At 41.6% G+C, this 21,088-nt stretch overlaps 1 protein-coding gene across 2 annotated transcripts; it reads right to left on the reverse strand.

Moving 5' to 3' along the window:
• Positions 1-1,208: 1,208 nt before the first annotated feature.
• On the reverse strand, positions 1,209-21,056 carry numa1 (nuclear mitotic apparatus protein 1). Of its 2 annotated transcripts, XM_020708389.2 has the most exons (25): positions 20,921-21,056; positions 20,484-20,553; positions 20,189-20,274; positions 20,004-20,077; positions 19,161-19,249; positions 19,006-19,080; positions 18,174-18,267; positions 17,920-18,079; positions 17,127-17,266; positions 16,343-16,454; positions 16,103-16,220; positions 15,664-15,804; positions 13,772-13,885; positions 9,972-13,667; positions 9,671-9,880; positions 8,071-8,252; positions 7,025-7,156; positions 6,559-6,664; positions 6,188-6,371; positions 4,609-4,745; positions 4,133-4,426; positions 3,936-4,037; positions 3,561-3,857; positions 1,569-1,611; positions 1,209-1,385 (listed from the first exon to the last, which is right to left on the reverse strand). In XM_020708389.2, the coding sequence occupies exons 2-25, from the start codon at positions 20,517-20,519 to the stop codon at positions 1,324-1,326; spliced, it is 6,684 nt and encodes a 2,227-aa protein (XP_020564048.1). In that variant the 5' UTR covers positions 20,520-20,553; positions 20,921-21,056; the 3' UTR covers positions 1,209-1,323. The 2 variants fall into 2 exon arrangements, with proteins under 2 accessions (XP_020564048.1, XP_011481088.1); XM_011482786.3 differs by lacking the exon at positions 1,569-1,611 and having other exon boundaries at positions 20,909-21,056.
• Between the last annotated feature and the right edge of the window lie 32 nt (positions 21,057-21,088).

Consider the following 21,088-nt stretch of genomic DNA (forward strand, 5'->3'; position numbering starts at 1 on the left):
AAACACTTCCTAGTTGGTGAAGTTCTAGTGACTTAATAATCAGGGGAGGCACCAAAAGAAAAATATTGTGATCTTTACTTTTGACTAGTGGGCGTTTTTTCAACATTAACCAAATAAAAGGCTTGTCCTATAGGTCAACGTGATCTTCTTTAAATGTTGCATAAAGCTGGAAGTGAGAGTGGAGTTTAAAGCAGTGAAAACACTTTAAACAATAATGAAAGACATGCTTTGTTGCCCCAACATCACTCTGGATTAAAACAGTTTAGCTTTACTAATAGATTTCAAACCAAAAGTGGGGGCAAGACTAGCTAGTTAAGTTTTATTTAAACTAAAAGCAACAGTTAATGCCAGAGTGGCAATAAATACAGTTTCAACAGCTGCAGAAGGAAGCAGGATGCATTCAGCAATCAGATTTTATTTAAAGGTATTGTAAAAATGAAGAACAAAAATTTGCCCCATCTTAAACAAAGACACTGTTACAGAAGCATTATATAAGGTTTGATAACTGTAAAAATATTAACCTTTGTTTTGTACACAATTTTTATTGATTGACAGACACTTTATTGATCTCAATGGAATTTGAATCCGCTGTTCACCTTTTGGCATATCCCTTCCGGGGTCGCCATAGCATACCAGCTTTCACTAATTAGCACAGAGAGCTTTTACACCAGATGCCCTTTCTGACACAATTTTGCATTTTATCTTGTTTCAGTCCTGCACATAACCAACTGAGCTCTTCAACTGCCGGGATCTGAATCAATAAAATTGTTTTAAGTGCCTGAGCACTTTGTCTCTTTTAAACTGTCACATGAAGGCTCCTAAAAATACTTTATAAGAACTCGAACCTGAAAACTATTGAAAAAGCTGGCATCTGGCTCAAAAATACATGGCTAGATAGCAGCCAGTGTTAGCTTGGAGTTGTGAGGGACTGTAAGCCAGTGGGACAGAGCCTAAACAGAGAGCTCTCAGTTGAGGGCGACAGTCCCGCCCACCACTCGGAGGTGAATTTCTAACGAACTCCTGCCACTCTGCAGAAACTATGTGCTAGAACGCGACAAAGGTTTTTTGATTTGGGGTTAAAACTGCATAATTATAATTAAAAGATGAAAATAATCAAATGTGAAGCTAACAGAAAAGCACACACTGTTGTAAAATGTTTCATTTTTACCCTGCGATAAAACGGTGTGACAAACGACCATTGCAACACCAACATTTTGTTGACTTTATTTTTAAACATATGTGAACATATCACAATTCGTGATCAATGCGATCAACAAGAAAAAAAAAAGGATAACACAAAGTGATAAAAAATAAAAAAAATCCTCAGGTTTTACTTGAAGCTCCAGTCTTTGAAGGAGTTCCTAAACCTTCATCTTTCTCATCATCTGTAGAGTAAGAAAAAAAAAAAGGTTAGCAAAGTTGAAAACTAGAACTCAAAATACTTATTATATTTTTGTTAGTGCAGTTACTTAAAAAGTGGACCCCCATCTGCTAAAAGCAGAACCAAACTGTGAGGTAATGTCACTAATGTGAGAAACCATCTTAAGAAGAAATCTCATAAAAACAACCTGCTATAGCTTTCAGCAACGTTTCTGCCTTTAAAGGACGTTTCTGGAAAGAAGGATCAAAGTTGAAAGTTACAGAGCTAAACAGTGTATTATCTATCTATCTATCTGAAAAAAAGATCATCTGCTTTAGCCTTATGACCTTAAAGCTCAAACACTTAGCAGAGATTAGTTGAAGAAATTAGACTTTAGTCTTCAAGTGTTGTTTGATAAACTGAAAACATAATGTTTTAAACCAATTTTGCTTTTTTGGAGGCACAATCTCTCCATTTTACGGTTTGCTCATTACGAGTTTGTTACTGAGCTAACCGGTTGCAGACAGAGGAATTTCCGCTTCGTGCTTGAGGACATAAAAACAAGATTTTCCGGTCTAGAATTGCATTTGTTTTTTTCTGCTCTGGGTTGGATTACAAATACGTCAACGGCCGCAACAAGAAAAACAGACGCGTGGGTCTGCAAAGCCTCAGTTTTCTGGTTTCTGAGGCCTGCAAAACCCTGGTGCACTATGGACCGAGTCGAGTTCCAGGTCTGTCCAAAGGTCCCAAATTTAAATGACATTTTACATCAAAAGAGGGAGTTTCTAATGGGTTTTATGGAGTTACGGCAACTAAGTTTATTTGCTTCGTATATTTTGTGTACAAAGAAAATGGAAGTGCTTTACATAACACATTGAAAGAAAAATGAAAAAGAAATATTAAAGTAGTGATCATTAAAATAACATTTTAAAGAAAGTAAAAAATAACTGAAGCTATAGCTATATATAAGCTTAAAGTTACAGGGCAGATGTCAACTTTTGAATAAAAACAAATCAAATGCAGCTGAGAACAGGTGAGTCTTTAACCTGGATTTAAATAAACTGAGTGTTTCAGATAATGTAAGGCTTTCTGGAAGTCAGTTCCAGATCTGTGGAGCACAGAAGCTGAACGCAGCTTCTCCATGTTTGGTTTGGACTCTAGGAACTGACAAAAGCCTGGATCCAGATGACCGGAGAGGTTTGTTTGATAAATATTGGGTCAGGAGGTCTGTCATGTTTTTTGCTGCCAAATCATTCAAAGCTTTATAAAACCAGTAACAGAACTTTAAAGTCTATCCTCTGGTAGACAGGCAGCCAATGGAAAGACCTCAGACCTGGACTGATGTGGTCTACTTTTTTGTGTTACTCCGAACCACCTAGCTCTGAAGATGAATGCATGAACTGATTTTTCCAATTCCTGCTTAGACATCTGATCATTAATCTTCAAAACAGTTTTCAGAAGATAGCAGCCAATTTTCCCTCAATGTCTTAATCAAAACTTAGGTCTGTGATCATCCCTACACCCAACATTCTGATGAAATGCACATGAGTAGTGGGCGGGACTGTTGGTGCAGAGCAACACCGCCTCCTTTACCCTCCCTGTTGCTGAGGGGTCAGAGCGGGAAGCTTATTTTTCCTTACATATACATGTCCTCTAGGGCTGCACGATATGAGCAAAACTTGCGATGTGCGATATTAGTGATCAATATTGCGATAACGATATAATTTGTGGTATATAAACAAATAGCAAAACAACCAAAACCATCATTACCAGTTAACATCATCATTACCATTAACAGTTTAAAAAAATGATACTCCAAATGACCCTTGTTGACGTAGGAGGCAAACATCTAACATAAAAGGGCTCATCTGATAGGTCAACATCGGAAAAGGTCCATCCAATTGGTCAAATGCATAAATGGATTTATTTGATTCGTTAAATGCTTCAAGCTGCCATAGGATTGTATTAGCACATTTAAGGTAACCATTTATTGCGATTTTTTCTGACTTTTGCGATATGGATATTGCACTGCTTGATATTGCGATAACGATAAATTTGCGGTATATTGTGCAGGCCTAATGTCCTCCATCATGAGAAAAATATTACAAGAACATGTTTAAACACCCAAAACACCATTTTTATCAGAGTGAGTCTTTAAAGAAAAGAAACAAGCAGCTCCAGCGTTGTCACATCAGTTTACCTTTCGAGCACTGGCTGTAATTCCGGGCGACTTTGCAGATCTGCCGGGAGCCTGGGCAGGTTTTCCTTTTACTTGGGGCGTTTTAAAACCGTCGGCCTTGCCGGCTCCGTCCCTCGCTTTCCTCCGCGGCGTGTTTTCTTGACCCTTGGGTGCACTGGTTTTAGCAAGTGTCTTTCTAGAAGCCGTGCTTGGAGATTTGCGGGTGGAATTGCGGAGTTTGGTCAGCCCCTTCTTCAAGTAGCTGCTGTTTTTGGGGGTGTTGTCAATTGTGAACATCATGGACTGTCTTCTGTCAGCCTGAAAAAAAAAGCGAATGAGACACGTCATCGAACCATCTCCATGTTGAGGGAGACACCTGACCGTGTTTACGCTTACAGGACTGAGAGCAGGTTGAAGAAGCGCACTGGAAGGTCCTCCGAGGATGTTCTTGTTCTTAGGAGTAAGAGGTCGAGGAAAGCAGCTGGCTCGGCCTTTTCTCTGCAGGTCCACGTGAAAGAAAACCCAAAACAGAGGAGGATTTTAAGAGAAGGCTTGTTCAATAAAAAAGAAAATGTCTCCAAATCCAAACCAACCTCTGGTGAGGTCAAATGAGCAGACAGAGAGGATGAGGACTGCTTGGAATTTTTTGGGCTTTTCATCTGAGCGCAGCTGACGTTTTTGGATGGGAGTTGGCCCGGCATCAGGGACAGGCGGTGGGAACGGGTACCGGCAGCAGCCCCCATCTGACCCGACATCAACGACTGCCGATGGGAGACGAGGGAGTCCTGCAGCTGGCCTGGCATCATGGATGCCCGCCTGATGGTGTCGGACGGGTCGCCCAGCCGCAGGTCCTGGTCTGTGAAAACCAACCCTCCACTGCAGCCAGTCTGCATGAAAACAGAAAATGAAAGATGAAAAGAAGAACTGATGACATTTGAAAAATAAAAAGTTTGGTTGTAAAGCTTCACAGTTCTCCAAATGATTCAATTAAATTAAGGTTTTATCAAAAAAAAAAAAAAAAAATCCTGAACATGTTCTCTGAACCTCAGAGGTGACCTTCTCTCCTCACCTCAGACTCAATAGGGTAGCTGCTCTTCAGATGAGGCAGACAGGCCTTATTCCTGGCCTGAAGTTCTGCAATTCTTAGCCAGTCTTCAGGTCCACCATCGGGTTCGTTCTCTGCTCCCACACAGAACGTACTTGCAGCTGTGGGTGAACATATGCAGAAGAATGACTCACTGATGCTGCGTTCACACTAAAGGACAGCCGTGCGTCCGCCGCCTCTCTTCACAAATTTGCTGCTGGACGTCTGTATATCTGATTTACAACGAACAAAAGGCACGGATGATGTTGAAATTAGGTTTATTTTAAAGAGCTCTACAAAAGCATTGGTAATCACGTCTCCAAGTCTGGATTCATGCATCATTCAGAGACTCTCTTAGTACTGTGAGCTTCATCCTCTACTGCAGGAGCTACATCAGAATGACGGTTCAGCGCTACTTCTGTCTCTCTGTGACCTAGTTTGATGTCTTGCTGTCTGTCCTGCATTATTCCAAGGAGGGAAAAAGTAAGAATAAAATTAGAGTATCTTTTTATTATTTTCTCCATTCAAGAATCCAAGCATGTGAGAAAAATATCATAGATTTCAGGAGGAAAACGGTCAGAATCTCCTCCATGTCGGTTTTGGACTCCACCTGCTCAACACGTCACGGGCTAAAGCAGAGTTTCTGGCTGATTGACCAAAAGCCAATTCTTAACCAAGCTATAGATATTTGAACCCCGTAAACATCACGCCGCCCGAAATGCGCTGCTGCCAGACTGCCACCGAAAATGCACCACAGGACCTCTGATCGAGTCTGTACATTGATTTAACATTAAACCGGACGTCCCTGACGCACGGATCGTGTTCTGTGTAAACGCAGCTCAAGAATAAGATCTGATCAGAATTCTGAATGATATAAGTTTTTTTTTTTTACATTTTTAATCACAGATTGAGATCAAGAATTTGTTTTTTTAACATGTTTTTGTGGGATTTCTCTGATGATGGGAGGACAAATACAGAGAAAATGAAGCTTAAAATTGCATTAGTAGTATTGCTTTAGTCAAATTGTTGAGTCAGGAGCAGATAAAAAAAGCCATATGAAAAAGCTTGTAGTTGTTAGACAATATCTACAATGTGCAGGCCACAAACTCCCTTATGATCCACATCCACTTGTGGACAAATAGATCCATGTACATCTTTGTTTTCCTCGTCTGAGGTGGCATCTGGCTACAAACTGCATGGCTGGATAGCTCCAATATTGCTCGCCATTTTTGTTGCACCGGCATTGTTATGGTGGGGGTGTGAGGGGCTCTAAGCTAGAAGGAGCACGCATCACCAGAAAACTCTCAGTAACAGGAAGGGAAACGGGTAGCAGGGTTCCTCAGCGTCAACGGCCCCGCCCACAATTCAGAGGGGAATTTCTAATGAATTACTGCTGCTCTGCAGAAACTATGTCCAGAAAACAGCACAGGTTTTTGGATTCTGGCTAAAAAAAACTACTTCATCATAAACACAATATTACTGGGAACACTTTGCAATAGAACAAAAGATGATCAGAGTGGGACTTTAAAAGTGAAATGATTGGGTTCACAGCAGCAGAACTCACTGTGAGAGTGGATTGTGCTCCGTCTGTACCCTGGAAGGCCGATGAGCCGGTCACTGGCAGTGCTGGTCTGACCAGCCGGGGCATCAGAAGTGGACCCAGAGGGAAAAGAAGCGAGGTTCGGCTGGGAGCGAGCAGAAGGAAGGCTGTAGAAGGTCTCCTCTTCCTCATTACAGCCAGGAGTTCTCTAAAGGATTCAGACAGATTATACTTTAAGTCTATGAGGTAAAAACCTGAGCTATTATTAATTCAGATCTGTCAAAAATCCTGTTAAAATAAAATGTTGTGGAAAGTTTCAAATAGAAACACAGGTTACTGAAATATTTGAATTAAATAAAAAACATTCAACAACTGTAAAATAGAAGTTCCTGCACCTTAGTCAAAGTGATGTTTATAACCTGCGTGGTTCTGCGCCGTTTGACAGATGAAGTTGGATTTTTCCGAGCAGAGTCCAGCTCCTCGTCGAACTCTGCTCCGGTTCTAGGTCACGATCAAGAAAAAGTCTTTTTGTCAGTTTAAGGCTTCAGGAAACAGTCTTGTTCTCCCCAAAATAAAACAACAACAAAAAAGGTATTCAAGTCTACATAATTGCACAAAACATGTTTTCTTGAAACATTTTAGTCTGATTTGTTTTCACGATGAAGCAGGAGTAAAGCTTTCTTTAAAGCAAACTAAAAGAATTCCATTTATAGGTTTTATATCACTTTCAACACATTTCTCAAACAAACACATCTTGTTTGGAATTTTAGTTCTTTAGATTAAAATCTTGTGTCATCCCCTCCAATAAAAGCACATCTATGATTCATAATCACCTCTAAGTTTCAGACCTGCACAACCTACCTTTTTGCCTGTCTGGCATTGATGGGTGTAAAATACAGTGTTTCCAGGGACTCGGCGTACGGACCACTGCGCTTGGCAGCCAAACGTTCTGAAGTTCGAACAAGTGGTGTGCTGGAGTCAATAGACGGCTTCCTGTGAAGAAGTTCAGACGCTTTAGAGGGATGCGAAGTGCTGGCAGCACATGGGTGGGAAATAAGCTCGGATAATGGGCGCGAGCTGCGTTGTACGGCTGCTACGCGCCCCTCACTCTCCCCTTATGGCCCAGCCACCCTGGTCATAGCTTCAAGGGCCATATTCATATAAAAATGCTTTTTTAAACTTTGTCAGTTTCATCTCCATAGCAACCATTTCTTTTTTTTTTGGTTGCGTGGGGGTGACAAAACAGATCTATATCATTTTTAGAAGAAGTATTGACAAAAGTTAATTTTTAGGATTATTTTGGAAACTGAGGTTTTTTGTGAACTACGCCCACATTCCTAAAATGTTCTTTCGCTTCTGTCAGCTCGAGCCAAGGATTCATGTTTTACATGTTCACAATATTCTGGTAAAAGATGTGCAAGCAACGGGGAAACGCCACTTCTGCAAGCTCACCACTCTAACGCTGTTCAAAATCCACAAACTTTAAATCCAACTTTTTGTTCCCCAAAGAAGTTTTCCAATGATCCTTTAGATCCTTTAAAAGGCAATATATCAAAATCACTAGGAGTCAAAATTTGTAGAAGGTAAAACTCAACATGGCTGCCTCTTTCTGAGGTCATAGGTCAACACCACTTTGGTTGTGGTTGTAGACAAGTGACGTGTGTGAAATTATGTGAAAAACTATCAGCTGGTGTAATTAATCATGCTCCACATTCCTTTTAACTGGATCCTAGGTGTGTGCAGACTTTGCTTTGTTTTTGAATTTTTGGCGGGGGGAAATCATTTGTGCTCAATAGGCGCATGCAGTAAGAAATAAGAATTAAGGAAACAATCTAGTTCTGCGTTCCAGGACTGCTGCAGGACAGCATTAAAGCCGTGAGCGGCAAGTAGAAGAGCTCAGACATTACCTTGTGGAGTTCAGGGAGTCCTCCAGGGAGCTCTGCTCCAGGCTGTCAGAGCTTATGGATTTCTTCACCTGTGCTCTGGTGCAAACACCGAAGCGTGAACCAGAAACCCCTGAAAGGCAGGACTCCGAGCTACCACCATGAATCTTGCTCTGTGTTCGCAGGTTTTGGTCGGCAATGGCCAGCTGTTGATGCAAAAAAATCAAAGTTTAGAAGAAAAAAAACAATCACAAAAAAAAAAACCACTCTGATTTACAGGAACTCCAGAAAGGGCTTTGAATTACCATATTTTCAGAGTAAGAGTACGTGTTTTGCATGGTTTGTCCAGAGGTGCATGCTTATACTTGTGTGCAACTTACTTTTTTTTTTTAAATAGCTACAAACTCAAGAGGGCACTGTAGGTGTGTGTATCACTATGTGCTACTGACAGCAATGCAGAATAATCAGTCCTGCTTAGTCTTATGCTACACTCAAACCAGGCTTGGCAACATGCGTTCAAAGGACCACTTTCAATGAAAAGTCTTTGTAAACACACATATGTACGTTTCAGGTTTACACCTTCAAAACTCCAAAAAGCTACGCAAGTTTTAAGTCAGTTTTTGGTCTATTTACAAAAGGCATAACATGTGCGCTGCAAGTTAAGCCAGGTTGAACTTTGACCAATCAGGGACTTGGATGTAAGCCATTTATAGTAAACAATATCCATAGATATAATAATATATTACATTTGGCACACAAAATAACACATTTTTTATTAAATACGAGTTATTTTCATGAGCTATTTTCCTTTCTGGAAGTAAGACGACTTGATCTCTGAGGCACCACCGTTCTCTCCTTGTTGGTGACCCTTATTTCATGACGTCAACCTAGATCCGACCTCTGCAGGGTGTCTGCGTCTCGCCCATGAAAACAAACAACATTTGAACTTTTGCAAAGATGGATGAGCATATTGTGCATATAAAAAGAAGCTGTTTTTGCAAACACAGCTAGCTAGCTCTGCAGAAAAAGTGTGTGTGTGTTTGTGTGTGTTAGCTTGGGGGCAGTGCTTTCTTCCTGGAAGAGGCTGTTCCTCACAGCTCACAGCGCGGGCTTTTAGAGGAAAACTGCGTGAGCGGATCAAAATACCGCTTTGGGGTTTCTTTTCATGAGGAATGACCATTATACTACACCTTAAAGCTCAAAGAATTGATTTAGCATGATAGAGGCCCTTTTATACAAAGGAAGTGCCAACCATCTAAAAATTGATCATGGAGGAGAAATGAATAGTTGCGGTTTGTGCCAGGCTAGAATTATATGACACTAATTCTTATATGTACTGTGTAGCGACAGTCTAGTGTGAACACCATATGCTAAAAGCACATTAAAGACTAGCCATTTAGCCCATGTAGCAGTACTATAGTGTAACGTACATGTATTCGGTATATTCCGTTATTAGGATTTGACTTTCAAGATGAAATGTCGATTCTGAGTCTTGTATTCTATTAAAGAAATGTCTCCATAAAGGTGCGACTTATATTTGCTTTTTTTGGTCTTTATGCATTTTTTTGGCTGCTACAACATATATGCCCTAAGCGACTTACAGTTCAAAGGTCAGACTACCAACCTGTGCCTCCAAACTGGCCACCGCACTCTTCAGCTTCTTCTCGTTGCTTTGAACTTTGTCCAAATCCAGCTGAAGCAGCTTTTTCTCCATCAGCATGGCCTTCACCTCCTGCTCTTTCACCTCCAGGGAATGTTTCAGCTCCATCATTTCTTCTTGGTTCTTCTGAAGGAGCTGCTTCTTTCCATTGTAATGACTCACAGCTTTCTCCATCTGCAGGAATGCAATAGCAAATGACTTTTTACCATGTGATCACATTTCCTCCACACTATTTTTTCCATAAGGTCACTGTTGTTGCTCCAACCTGAGCCTTGAAGTGTTCTGCAGCCTCTGCTTTAGCAGCAAGCTGCTCCTGCAGGTCTCTCTTGATCTTCTCACTTTCTTCCATCTTTTCTTTCGCTTTCAAAAGCCTGTCTCTTTCCGTTTTCAACATTTGGATTTCTTGCTGCTGCAGAGACTCCAGTTTACGAGATGCAACGTTCTGTCTTTCTATGGCCTGGTTGGTTTGAGCAAGCCTCTCCTTTTCTAGGACAACTGCTTGGACCTCCTTTTCCAGCGCTTTCTTATCCTTCTCCACCTGGAGTATTTGGGCTATGAGTGTTTCTTTTTCTTGAATGAAGACCTCCTTCTCCCTTAGGGTGGAAACTCTGAGCTCCTGAATCTCCTCTCTTATCTTGAGGTTTGCAGCAAGCGTTTCTTTGTGTTGTGTCAGCTCAGCATTTGCAGAGACGAGCTGCTGCTGGAGCAGGTTCATCTGCTGCACAGACTCCTGCTGGGTTTCATGCAGTTTCTCCTCTTTAGCCTGAAGTTGTTCAGACATGGCCGCCATTCTTCCTTTAAGGTTCTGGATCTGGAGTTGAAGGGCTTCTGTCTGCTGCTGCAAAATGCTGGTCTGCTCGGAGTTTTCCGTCTTTAGCAGGAACATCTGGTTTTCTTTGACTTGGAGCTCGTTTCTAGCATTTCTCACTTCCTGTTCTGAAGCAGACAGGTGTTGCTGCAGAAGCTCCACCTGATGGTTTCTGTCCTGTTCCTGTCTGGTTAGCATCACTAGCTGACTCTGGATCTGTTCCTCGGCCTGCCTTAGGCTCTTACTCGTGTCACTTAATTGGATTTTTAGACTCCTGATTTCCTCCTGAAGAACGTCAGACTGTTTGGCTTCTTCTTCTTTTAAACAGACCATTTGTTCCTCCCTCTCATTCATTTGCTCCAAAAGTCTCCTGATCTTCTCTTTGGAGGTGGTCATCATGTCCTGAAGCGTCTGCTCTTTTTGGGAAAGTTCCTTCTCCAGCTGCACCAGCAGCTTTTCTTTGCTCCGAACATGCTCCTCTGCAGCTTCAAGCGTCTCGCTCAGCTTCTGCTTCTCCTCCCTGAGAGTTTGGATCTCAGAGTTCAGAACTTCAGACACCTTGGAGTTCTCAGCTTTTAATCTTTCTACCTCAGCCTCTCTGGTCTGAAGGCACCCTTCCAGCTCTTTCACTTCCTCCTCCAGACCTGCACAGTTCTTGTTTAGTTCTTGAATCTTCAGCATGTATCCCTCCTGCTGCTCGGCCATGAGATCTTCTTTGGCTTTGACCTGCTCTTCAGCAATCTCTAGAGAATTCGAAATTGTCCTCATTTGCATTTTCAGAGCTTCAATCTCCTGCTGAAGTGAATCCTTGTGTGCGGCGGCCTTGGTCTTCAGCTGAGCCAACTGCTCCTCTTTTTGGTTCACCTCCGCCTTCAGTCTCCTCGCTTCTTCTTTATGTGTCTCGATCTGATGCGTGCTGTATTCTCTCTGCTCCACTAAGGCGTCTTCTTTGGACCGCAAACTCTCCTCAGCTGTCTTGAGTGAAGATCTAAGACCCTCCACCTGTTCCTGTAGGCTGTTCAGTTCCTGAAGTTGTAGTTCTGCTTGTTCAGAACTGACATTTTTCAACAGGCTCATCTCTTCTTCTTTTGTCTGTACATCCAGCATCATGGTTCTCATCATCTGTTCAGACGCAGAGAGCTGTTGCTGCAGGATCTCCACCTGATGAGCCTGTTCTTGCTCCTGTTTGGTGACCTTAGCGAGCTGAGTCCGAACTTCTTCCTCAGCTTTTGTGAGAGAGTCACTCTGGCTTTTCAGGAACGTGATTTCTTGTTGCAGGAACTCGGAGCGCGCATCTTCTTCTTTTTTCAGGGTAACCAGTTGGTCCTCTTTCAACGCCATCACCTCCAGAAGCCTTTGAACCTCATCTTCAGATGTTTTCACCTTCTCTTCAAAAGTTTCTTTTACTTCAGAGAGCTCGAGTTCTTTCTGGGCTAGCATCTTTTCTTGAACTTGTGCCCGCTCACCTGAAGACTTCAGTGAGGCATTCAAACCTCGTACCTCCTCCTGGAGAGACATCAAGGCTTCTTTCTCCTTGGAGCGCTCAGCTTTTAGCATTTCTACCTCCTCCTGCTTAGTGTGAATGTCCCGTCTGAGCCCGTTCACCTCCTCTTCAAGTGCTGCGCAATTGCGTTTATGTTCTTCAATCTGTAAAGAGTTCTCCTCATCCTGCTTGGCCATCAGACCTTCCTTGGCTTTGACTTGCTCCTCAGCAGCCTTAAGAGAACTATTAACACTTTGAATTTGCTCGTTCAGAGCTTCGATCTCCTTGTGGAGTAACTCTGCATGTGAGGCAGTCTCCATCCTCAGCTGAACGAGCTGCTCCTCCTTAGCATCAACCTCTACATTGAGCCTCTTCACTTCATCTTGAGAGGCCACCATCTGCGCCTGGATCTCCACTAGCTGTCTGGCGGTTTGCAGTTTTTCCTCTGCAAACACTTTTTCTTTGGATTGTAAATTCTCTTCAGCTCGCTTCAGTGAGGAACTACAAGACTCAACTTGCTGCTTCAGATGGTGGATCTTCTGGTTCAGCAGCTCGGCTTGCTCTGAGCTCTGATTTCTCAACAAGCTGATGGCTTCTTCTTTGGTTTGCACCTCCTGCTTTAGGTTCTTCAGCTCTTCTTCAGAGGCTGACCGTTGCTGCTGCAGGAGCTCTGCCTGCTTTTCATTTTCCTGCTGCTGCTTTGCCAGCATGGCCTCCTGAGCCTCCGCCCGATCCCCTGCAGTCCTGAGGGAATCCGTCAGGCTCTGCAGTTGGGCTTGCAGGACAGCAATCTCCTGTTCCAGAGATTCTGCCCGTTGAGAGCTGGCATCCCTCAGTTCTACCAGCGACTGGCTTTTTTCCTGCACCTCAGCATTAAGTCTTTGGATCTCCTCCTCACACCGTGAGATCTGCTCCTCAAATTCACACCTTTGTTGAGAATGTGCTTGCTGTGTTTTAGCCACGAGGTCTTCCTTGAGTTGAACTTCCTGCTCGGCCTGCCTGAGAGATGATCCGAGGATTTCCAGGCGTGCCGTCAAAGCCTGGATTTTGTCATTAAGAACATCTTGCTCTTCAGACTTCTCTTGAAGAAGTTTGGTGTACGCTTCTTCTCTGGACTGAATTTCTTCTCCACTTCTTTTCTTCTCATCTATTAGATGCTCAATTTCCTCTGAGAGGTTTTTAATGTTTTGCTCAGTCTCAGATAACAGAGACGAAGCGTCAGACAGTTTTCCCTCAAGATCCTTCACGTTGTCTTCGGTTTGACGCAGAAGATCATCTTTCTCTTTCTGCTTCTCCTTTAGTGTCTCTATTTCATGTTGGAGGGCAGCGATGTCCTGCTGGAGTCTGCTCATCTGCTGGGCTTTCTGACGCTCCACCGACTCCAAGCGAAGCTCCAGTTCCTGAATCTGTTGGTGAAGAACCTCGCTCTGTTTGACCATGTCCCGTTTCAATTGGTCCATCGTTTCCTCCTTTGCTTGAATCAGCTTATCGGTGTGGTTCTTGTGTTGCTCAAGGAGCTCCTTATGATGTAGCATTTCTTGCTGATACTCAACCATCTTGAGGTTTTTGGTCTGAATTTCTTCTTCAGCTTTTTGAATGGAGCAAAGAGAGCTCTCAAGCTCATTTTTGAGACGCTGGATCTCCATCTCCAAGTCTTCTCTTTGGCAAATCTAAAAAGAGGAAGACATTTCAGAGACACCCAATAAAGAGCAAACCTTCCTGTAAAGCAGGTGTTTGACTGAAACTAAACTGTTTGTTAGTAAAGCCATTTTACCTCCATGACTGGACCCATGTTTTCACCAACAACCTCCTTGCCAACTCTTCTCAGTTCTTCCTCCAAGCAGGAGATCTTCCCCTGGAGGATCTGACCTTGTTCAGACAGAAGCTCCTATGGAAAGAGTGACGCAGGGGGGTTTAACAAAAAAACACCCATAAAACAAAAACTGCATCCTTAAAAGAAACACATCTCTTCTCATCTACCCCACTTCGTGGATGAGAAGCTTTAGCGTGTTGATGGTTTGTTGTATTAATGTTTGCCTTGTCCCTTCACATATTGGGAAACTTGTACATAAAGCAGTTGTTCTTCTGTAAAGTATCTCCACACACCAGACATGTTTTGGTGAACCTTCTACTCAATCTGGTGCTGTATTCTGCAGAGCTTTATGCACTAAAATGTCACGATCCGTTCATACGCATGAACGGATCATGATATGCAGACTTCTTTTTAATGATAAAACAACCATTTGGTCCCGTTTCTTACAGACCAAACCCAGTTAGAGCCGAAAAGTTTCACCTCAATGTTTAGAAATTTACACATTTTTGGCCATTAAGCCATTTATTTATAAAATCTAGCTTTTAAATATTTACAATATTGAACTATAGCAGTGTGATATTTGCATTTTTTATAACAAATTTACCGTCTTTTACTATTTTTTTTTTTCATTTAATCTTTATTTATCCGAGAAGTGTTGTGGGTCTGACTGTTGGTATGGAGTAAGCCCGCACTGATATCCCATCAACCCTTTGTTTACACTCTGCCGCTAGTTTACAGCCCCTCAGATCCCTAACATAATATCAGTGCGACAAAAATGGCGAGCAATATTGGACTGCAGTTTTGAGCCAGATGCCAGCTCAGATGATAAAACCCAAGACATACATGGATCAATTAGTCTGCAAGTAGATGCATCAGGATGGAGCAGAGCAGGGAGTTGTGGCCCCGCCCTTTCAAATTGCATTTTTTTAATCTGCTCCTGATTCCCAATAATTTACTTAAAGAAATACTCTGAAATGTAATTTGAGCTCAATTTTCTTTATACATTTCCTCCACCATCAGAAAATGCCACAAGAAAATGTTAAAAACATATGAAACACTGTTTTCATCTGAGTGGATCTTTAAAGCCTTGTTTCCACTGAGCAGTACGGTCCGGTTTAGAGTAGTCCAGGTGAGCGTTTCCACCCCAAAAGTTGGACCGTCAATGCACAAGTGGGGTGAAGGTAACAACAACAACAGTGGGGTCATGCAGCAGCTCATTTTTTTCCGTTAGGCGTTTGATCTTGATCAAGTCTGAAACAGCGTGATCAGGCCCAATTTCCAATAGGATCTGAACATTCAAACTTTCCTCCCACCTTATCAGGCAGCACTTCCTGGATCTATTTATAGACATGTCTACACTTCATTTAAAGAGTATGAACAGGAGTCTATTATTTGGCTATAACCAGTATCACCTGGTCTGCTTATCTCCATCAATTACCACCCATCTTTATCCTGTCCACCAGCACCATTGATGATTGCAACACTGCTCTCTTCTGAAGTGGTCCAGAACTCATCTGCTCGGATAGCCCCCACCCAACACACACATTCCACCACTTTTCAGCTCCACTGGCTTCCTGTCAAATGCAGGATTGACCTCAGACTCCTGATGTTCAACCTTCAAGGCCGTCTACAACCTCACTCCCCCATCCTGTCCTTCACAGCATCCTTTTACCAACATCCTCCTCTCAACGTGTCCAAACCATCTCAATTTGCTTCCCTGCATTGATCTCCAACACTTTCAACTTGTGATGACATGAAATCACACAACACTGACACACAGCGCGTGGTGGCAAGGACTGCTTTGAAATCAAGAGCGTGCTGCTTCCTGCCTCCTTTTCTAAGCTGACGTATACCTTCTGGGCCGTCGCTTGGTTGAGCTCCGCCTCCAGCTGCTTGGTTTTGGTTTTCCATTCCTCGTCAGCAGCAGCTTGACTCTCTGTGAGTCTACCAACCTCCTCCTTAAACAGGGCCAGCTGTGAACACACAGCTCTCATCTAAGAAAAATAGTCAGAAAGAGTTTAAACAAACAAATGAGGTTCATCTTGTGATACACATGGACATGTAAAAAACAATAAAAACACAAAATCTATGGTTCAAACATTTAACCTCAATAATGGCAACAAAAAAAATCCTCTTTAAAACTAAACAAAAAAGATGAGTTGAATAAAAAATGAACTAAGAGTGGAATGTGGTCTAAGTGGACAAATAAGTCAATGATCAGGAAATATGGCAGGAAATGGATTTAGAATTCTGGATTTAACAGGATTTGAAAATATTGAGATGTAGTTTTACCTGAGAAGAGAGTGAACCGTTTTCCTCTGCAAGCTCATCCACTTTTCTCTCCGTTTGAGACGAGGTTAATTTGAGCTCCTTGTTTTCCTTAAGCATTTCGTTAAGACGCGTTTGCAATCTAAGAGGGAAAATAGACCACTTTTATTTCTGTTTTTTTCTCCAGTGTGTTAAGTATTTGTGCAAAGGACTTCATCAAGAGGTCTGTTTGCAAACTGCAGAATTCCATTCATGGGTACCAACATGTTGTTCTTGGTCTCAAGGTCGCTGATTTGTTTCCTGATGGCCGCCTCCTCTTCACTCTGCTCCTCTTTCAGCTTATCCAGGCGATACTGCAGTTGACTGATTTGAGACTCTGCAAAAAAAACAGCATCAAAGCAAACTCTATCTTCTTAGACATCAAATTGAATACGTTGTGTTACAAGCATATGAGAATGGACTGAGTGGTCCCGTCCCCCAGCGTTCCCAAAAGGAAGTAACCACTGACTCCAAGAAGCCAAAATCCCATAGACTTCTATAGAGAAATGAACTGCTGCTACTCAGTCATTCTATTGGTCAGAATAATCATTCTTGCTCTGATATCTTTCTTTAAACGTTTTCTTGATAACCCAAATTTGTTTCAGGACATTTTTTTTTCTGTAGTTCAAATTATTCAAGTTCTAAATTTACCAATGAGGTGTCTCAAGAAAAGTAGGTGGGGCCTGATGGCCCCTGAACATTAGATTCAAAACGTTTGACAGATCTAGTGTAGCCTGCTTTCAAGTAGTTGAGCTGTGGACTACCAACAAGCTCACTACTGATTGGCCAGAGTCAATTCATTGTTCAAACATAGTCAGTCCCACTTGGACCAATCAATGCTTACTGACAACATCTGGCTCCAAAATGGCAGCGTCCGTGATGTTAAAAACAAAAAAAAAAAGGCAACTGAATTGAGCTCATTTGGTTGGAGGTGGAAGTGAATCATTTTCTATGTGTGACGTCACACTCAGTCCAGTTCTCACATAGAGTCAATAGCTGCAGGAGATACCTCTAAGCGCGACGAGGGAAATCTTGGCGGACAGCTCTTTGGTCAAATCATCTCTGTACTCCCTCTCTTTCAACAACTGTCTCTTCATTTTCCTCATCTGAAATTTGGGTGTGTTCATGATTTCAGCCAAAGGAGACTTGCTGTAGAAACAAAATGAGATGAGCAGGATACTTGAATTGGCTTTTTCAATATGAAGATCAAATCAAAGCCTTTCAATAGATCCTTTTAAAGACCCACTCTGATGAAAATGGTGCTTTTGGTGTTTAACATGTTCTTGTGGCATATTTCTCATGATAGAGGACAGGTATAAAGAAAATTAAGCTCAATATTGTATTTCTGAGTATGTCTTTATTCAAACCGTTGTGAATCAGCCGTTTAAAAGCTTAAACTTAAGCTCACAAGCTCCCTGCTCCAAGCTTTCAGCAACAGGCAGGGGAAGGGAGGTGGGTTGATCAGCGCCAACAGTCCCACCCACAACTCAGAAGCAAATTTTTAATGAACTGATGCTCTGCAGAAACTATGTCCTAGAAAGCGATGCAGGTTTTTAAAATTTTGGCTAAAAAAAACCCAGCATTATCATAATTAAAAGACTACTGACAACACTTAGGTCAAAAGATGATCAGAGTGGGACTTTAAAGCCCTTTTACAGCAGGGCTGCCCAGTCCTGGTTCCACAGATCTACAGTCCAGCCCAAAACCGTAGCAAACAGAGCAGGATCGCCAGAACCAGGCTCAGGCAGCTCTGTTCTGCAGGAATATTATATAAAAAAAGATGTATCATTTTGAACCAATACCTGACTGAAGAAGATGCTACAGTTTCCATATCAACAAAAGTGATTTTCTGTCTGCGCTGAAAAACAGGAGAGTCATCATCTGAGAAGGTGGTGGTGGAGGAGGGGGTGGTGGAGGAGGTGGTGGCGGATTCATTCGACATCTTATGGAAGGCTGGAATATCTGAAACAACAATGTTCAAATTTCTGAATTTAAAAAAAAGTGGGACAAATATATTCTTCCTAATGAAATGGAGGTAAAGAAGTTTGTGACTTACATTTTCGTGCCAAGTAGCCATCCAGGCTGTCACTCAGGTAAACTGAGCCTTCCTTCTCCATCACAAAAGAGCATGTAAGGTATGCCAGTTCTCTCTAACGGGGGGGAAAAAAAGGTGCACTGTGATCAAATGTAACTGTAGCACAAAAAAGGTTATTAGGTTTAGAAGATCACAGTAAAGACCAAAAACTTAAAGACCCAATGAGATCATCTTCTGATCCATTTTAAAGCATTCCAAGCAGCCTTTTAATTAGGATTGTGCCATTTTGAGCCAAAATCAAAAACCTGTCACTTTCTAAGATTTAGTTTCTGCAGTGCGGCAGACGTTGATTAAAAATGTAGCTCTGAATTGTGACCGGGACCATTGGCACAAAGCAACCCCGCCCCTTTCCCTTACCGACCTCTCTGTTAAGACGCTCTCCCACCAGCCCCTCACACCCCCAACCTAACATTACCGGTGTAACAAAGATAGCGAGCAATATTAGAGCTATCCAGCCGTACAGTTTGGAGCCAGATACCTGCTCAGATGAGGAAAACAGAGACGTACATGGATCTAGTCGTCTACAAGTGGATGCATCAGAATGGAGCGGAGCAGGGAGCTTGTGGTCTGTCCTGCATAGTTTCTACGTCACATTCAAGGCTCTTTTTCAAACAGTGTTTTTCTCATCTGCTCCTTATTGACAACGATTTGAATTAAGAAATACTCAGAAATGTCATTTTAAGCCTCATTTTCTTTCTATATGTCCTCCATGATCAGAAAGAAAGCACCAAGAACACAACTTACATCTGACTGGGGCTTAAAAACGCTCAAGAGGACAGAATAACCAGCTTACTTCCACATCACTTTCCAACACGTGTAGAGTGCAGCAATCATTCATCATATTGTGGTACACAAGCACCAGAAGCACCTAGTTAGGAAGAAAAATGGAAAAAGATGAGAAAAGTTCTTTTCACACCAGCCTTTCTTGAACTTGTTTTACTTATTTACCTTTGCGAGTTCGACACTTAGATTTTTGCCATTTCTTATATTGGTCCAAGATATGTCAGTACCTTCAGTGGAACAAAATCTGCAGTCTTCTAAAAAACAAAAATAATAATTTTAAAGAAGCTGAAACAAGTAAAATGACACATCAGGCATAAAAAAATAGCAGAATGAAAAATAGAAGAAAAGAAAAATCTAAGGATGAGTAATAATGTCACAGATGACCACATAATAAACATAGAACCAACAAAAACTCCAGATGTTATTGTTGCTTAAAGAAAAAAAAGGGGGGTTAATCATTCAATTGTTTTTAACCTTAAGTCTTACCAATTTTTCATTCTGTGCACAGAAGCTGTGAAGTGTACCACGGAGCGTACAGCGGGCATCCCCTAGGTAATTTTTAATCTTCTTAAAATTTAAAGCAAGCCTGTTGACACATGAGACTCTGCTCTGCTGCTGTTTTGCTTTTTAACTGTGTTTCTATTTTACTAGGTTTTTTTTGATTGTTTTATGCTTTTGATTACTATTTGAATGCCTTCTAACTTTAAAAACCATGTCCAGATGACAGCCCTTCAACCTGCTATTATGATGGAATCAACCTGGTGGAATGAAAGTCTTCATAGACATAGACATTTTTTTTCTTTTCTTTTAAAGTAAATTTTACGTTGATTATTTCTATGATGTATTGTGATTTTAATGCATTTTTCTGTTTTGTGAAGCACCTTGAATTACTTTGTGTACAAATTGTGCTATACAAATAAACTTTCCTTGCCTTGCCTAGACATGTATGACGCCTCGTTTGACCACAACCATATTCCACGCAATTGATCAGTTAGGAAAGATACGTACTTTCCAAAAAGTCTGCAATGAGTTTGTATCGATCCTCAAAGGAGTCACTGAGGCTGGAGACGGGTTCCTTTCTCCTGATGTGACATAAAATGAAGCAAAAACAAACACTCAGGTTAAATCAGAGACTCTGTGGTATAATGTAATACAATAATTAGTGATACAAACATTCAATGTACTCTACTTACAGCATATTAATAAGTTTGACCAGGACCACCCCATCCTGTAAATCATTTATGGTCACTTCTCCATCAGAGGGGCTGACACTGTTGACCTGCAGATAATGTTGATTTATCTTAGACTGTTACAAAATAAATCTTCGTTTTTTAATTTAAAAAATATATGTATATTTATATATATGCACACACACGTACACACACACACACACACACACACACACACACACACACACACACACACACACACACACACACTCACTCACACAAATAGTGCAGGTTAGTTCGCACTGTCATTAGCTTTTACCCAGCTGAGAAGAGCCTTCACACCGACGCTTAACATCTCGGTTGACCCTTTATTGTAAAGGGATTTCAATCTGAAATAAATAAAAAAATATATCAAATAAATGCATAAATAAATAGGTTTGCTTTACTGCGTAAATACAATTTAAGCAACAATCTTACTTTCGATAAGGCGCAGCCGCAAGCCACTTTTCTAACTAAACATTGTATTTTGCATTTTAATTTAAAAGTAATGATTAATTGGCAGACGTTATTGTTAAAGAAGTAAAGCAAAAATCTGGTTGTTCACAGTACAAGCTAAAAGTAAAGCTAACTTTGAAAAAAAGATAACTGAGTAAACTTGCAATGCAACGAACGAACGTCGGCTAAGTTAAACTTTCAATTTAACGGAACTGCGAAAAATGACCTAATTTAAACGTAGTTGCTTACCTGAAAACGTACCTATAGTTCCTCTCTCTCGGTGTAAACCACTCGTTGTTGACAGGACTGTTTACGTTTTGTAAATGGAAAGAAATCTTCAGCTCAAGGTATAACGTAACAAAAATTTGAAAAAGGACGCGACAGATTGAATCAACCAATCCGATTGCAGAAAAAGCCACTCGTGAAAAA

The sequence above is a fragment of the Oryzias latipes genome, chromosome 13, assembly GCF_002234675.1.
Source record: "Oryzias latipes chromosome 13, ASM223467v1".
Classification (NCBI taxonomy): Eukaryota; Metazoa; Chordata; class Actinopteri; order Beloniformes; family Adrianichthyidae; genus Oryzias; species Oryzias latipes.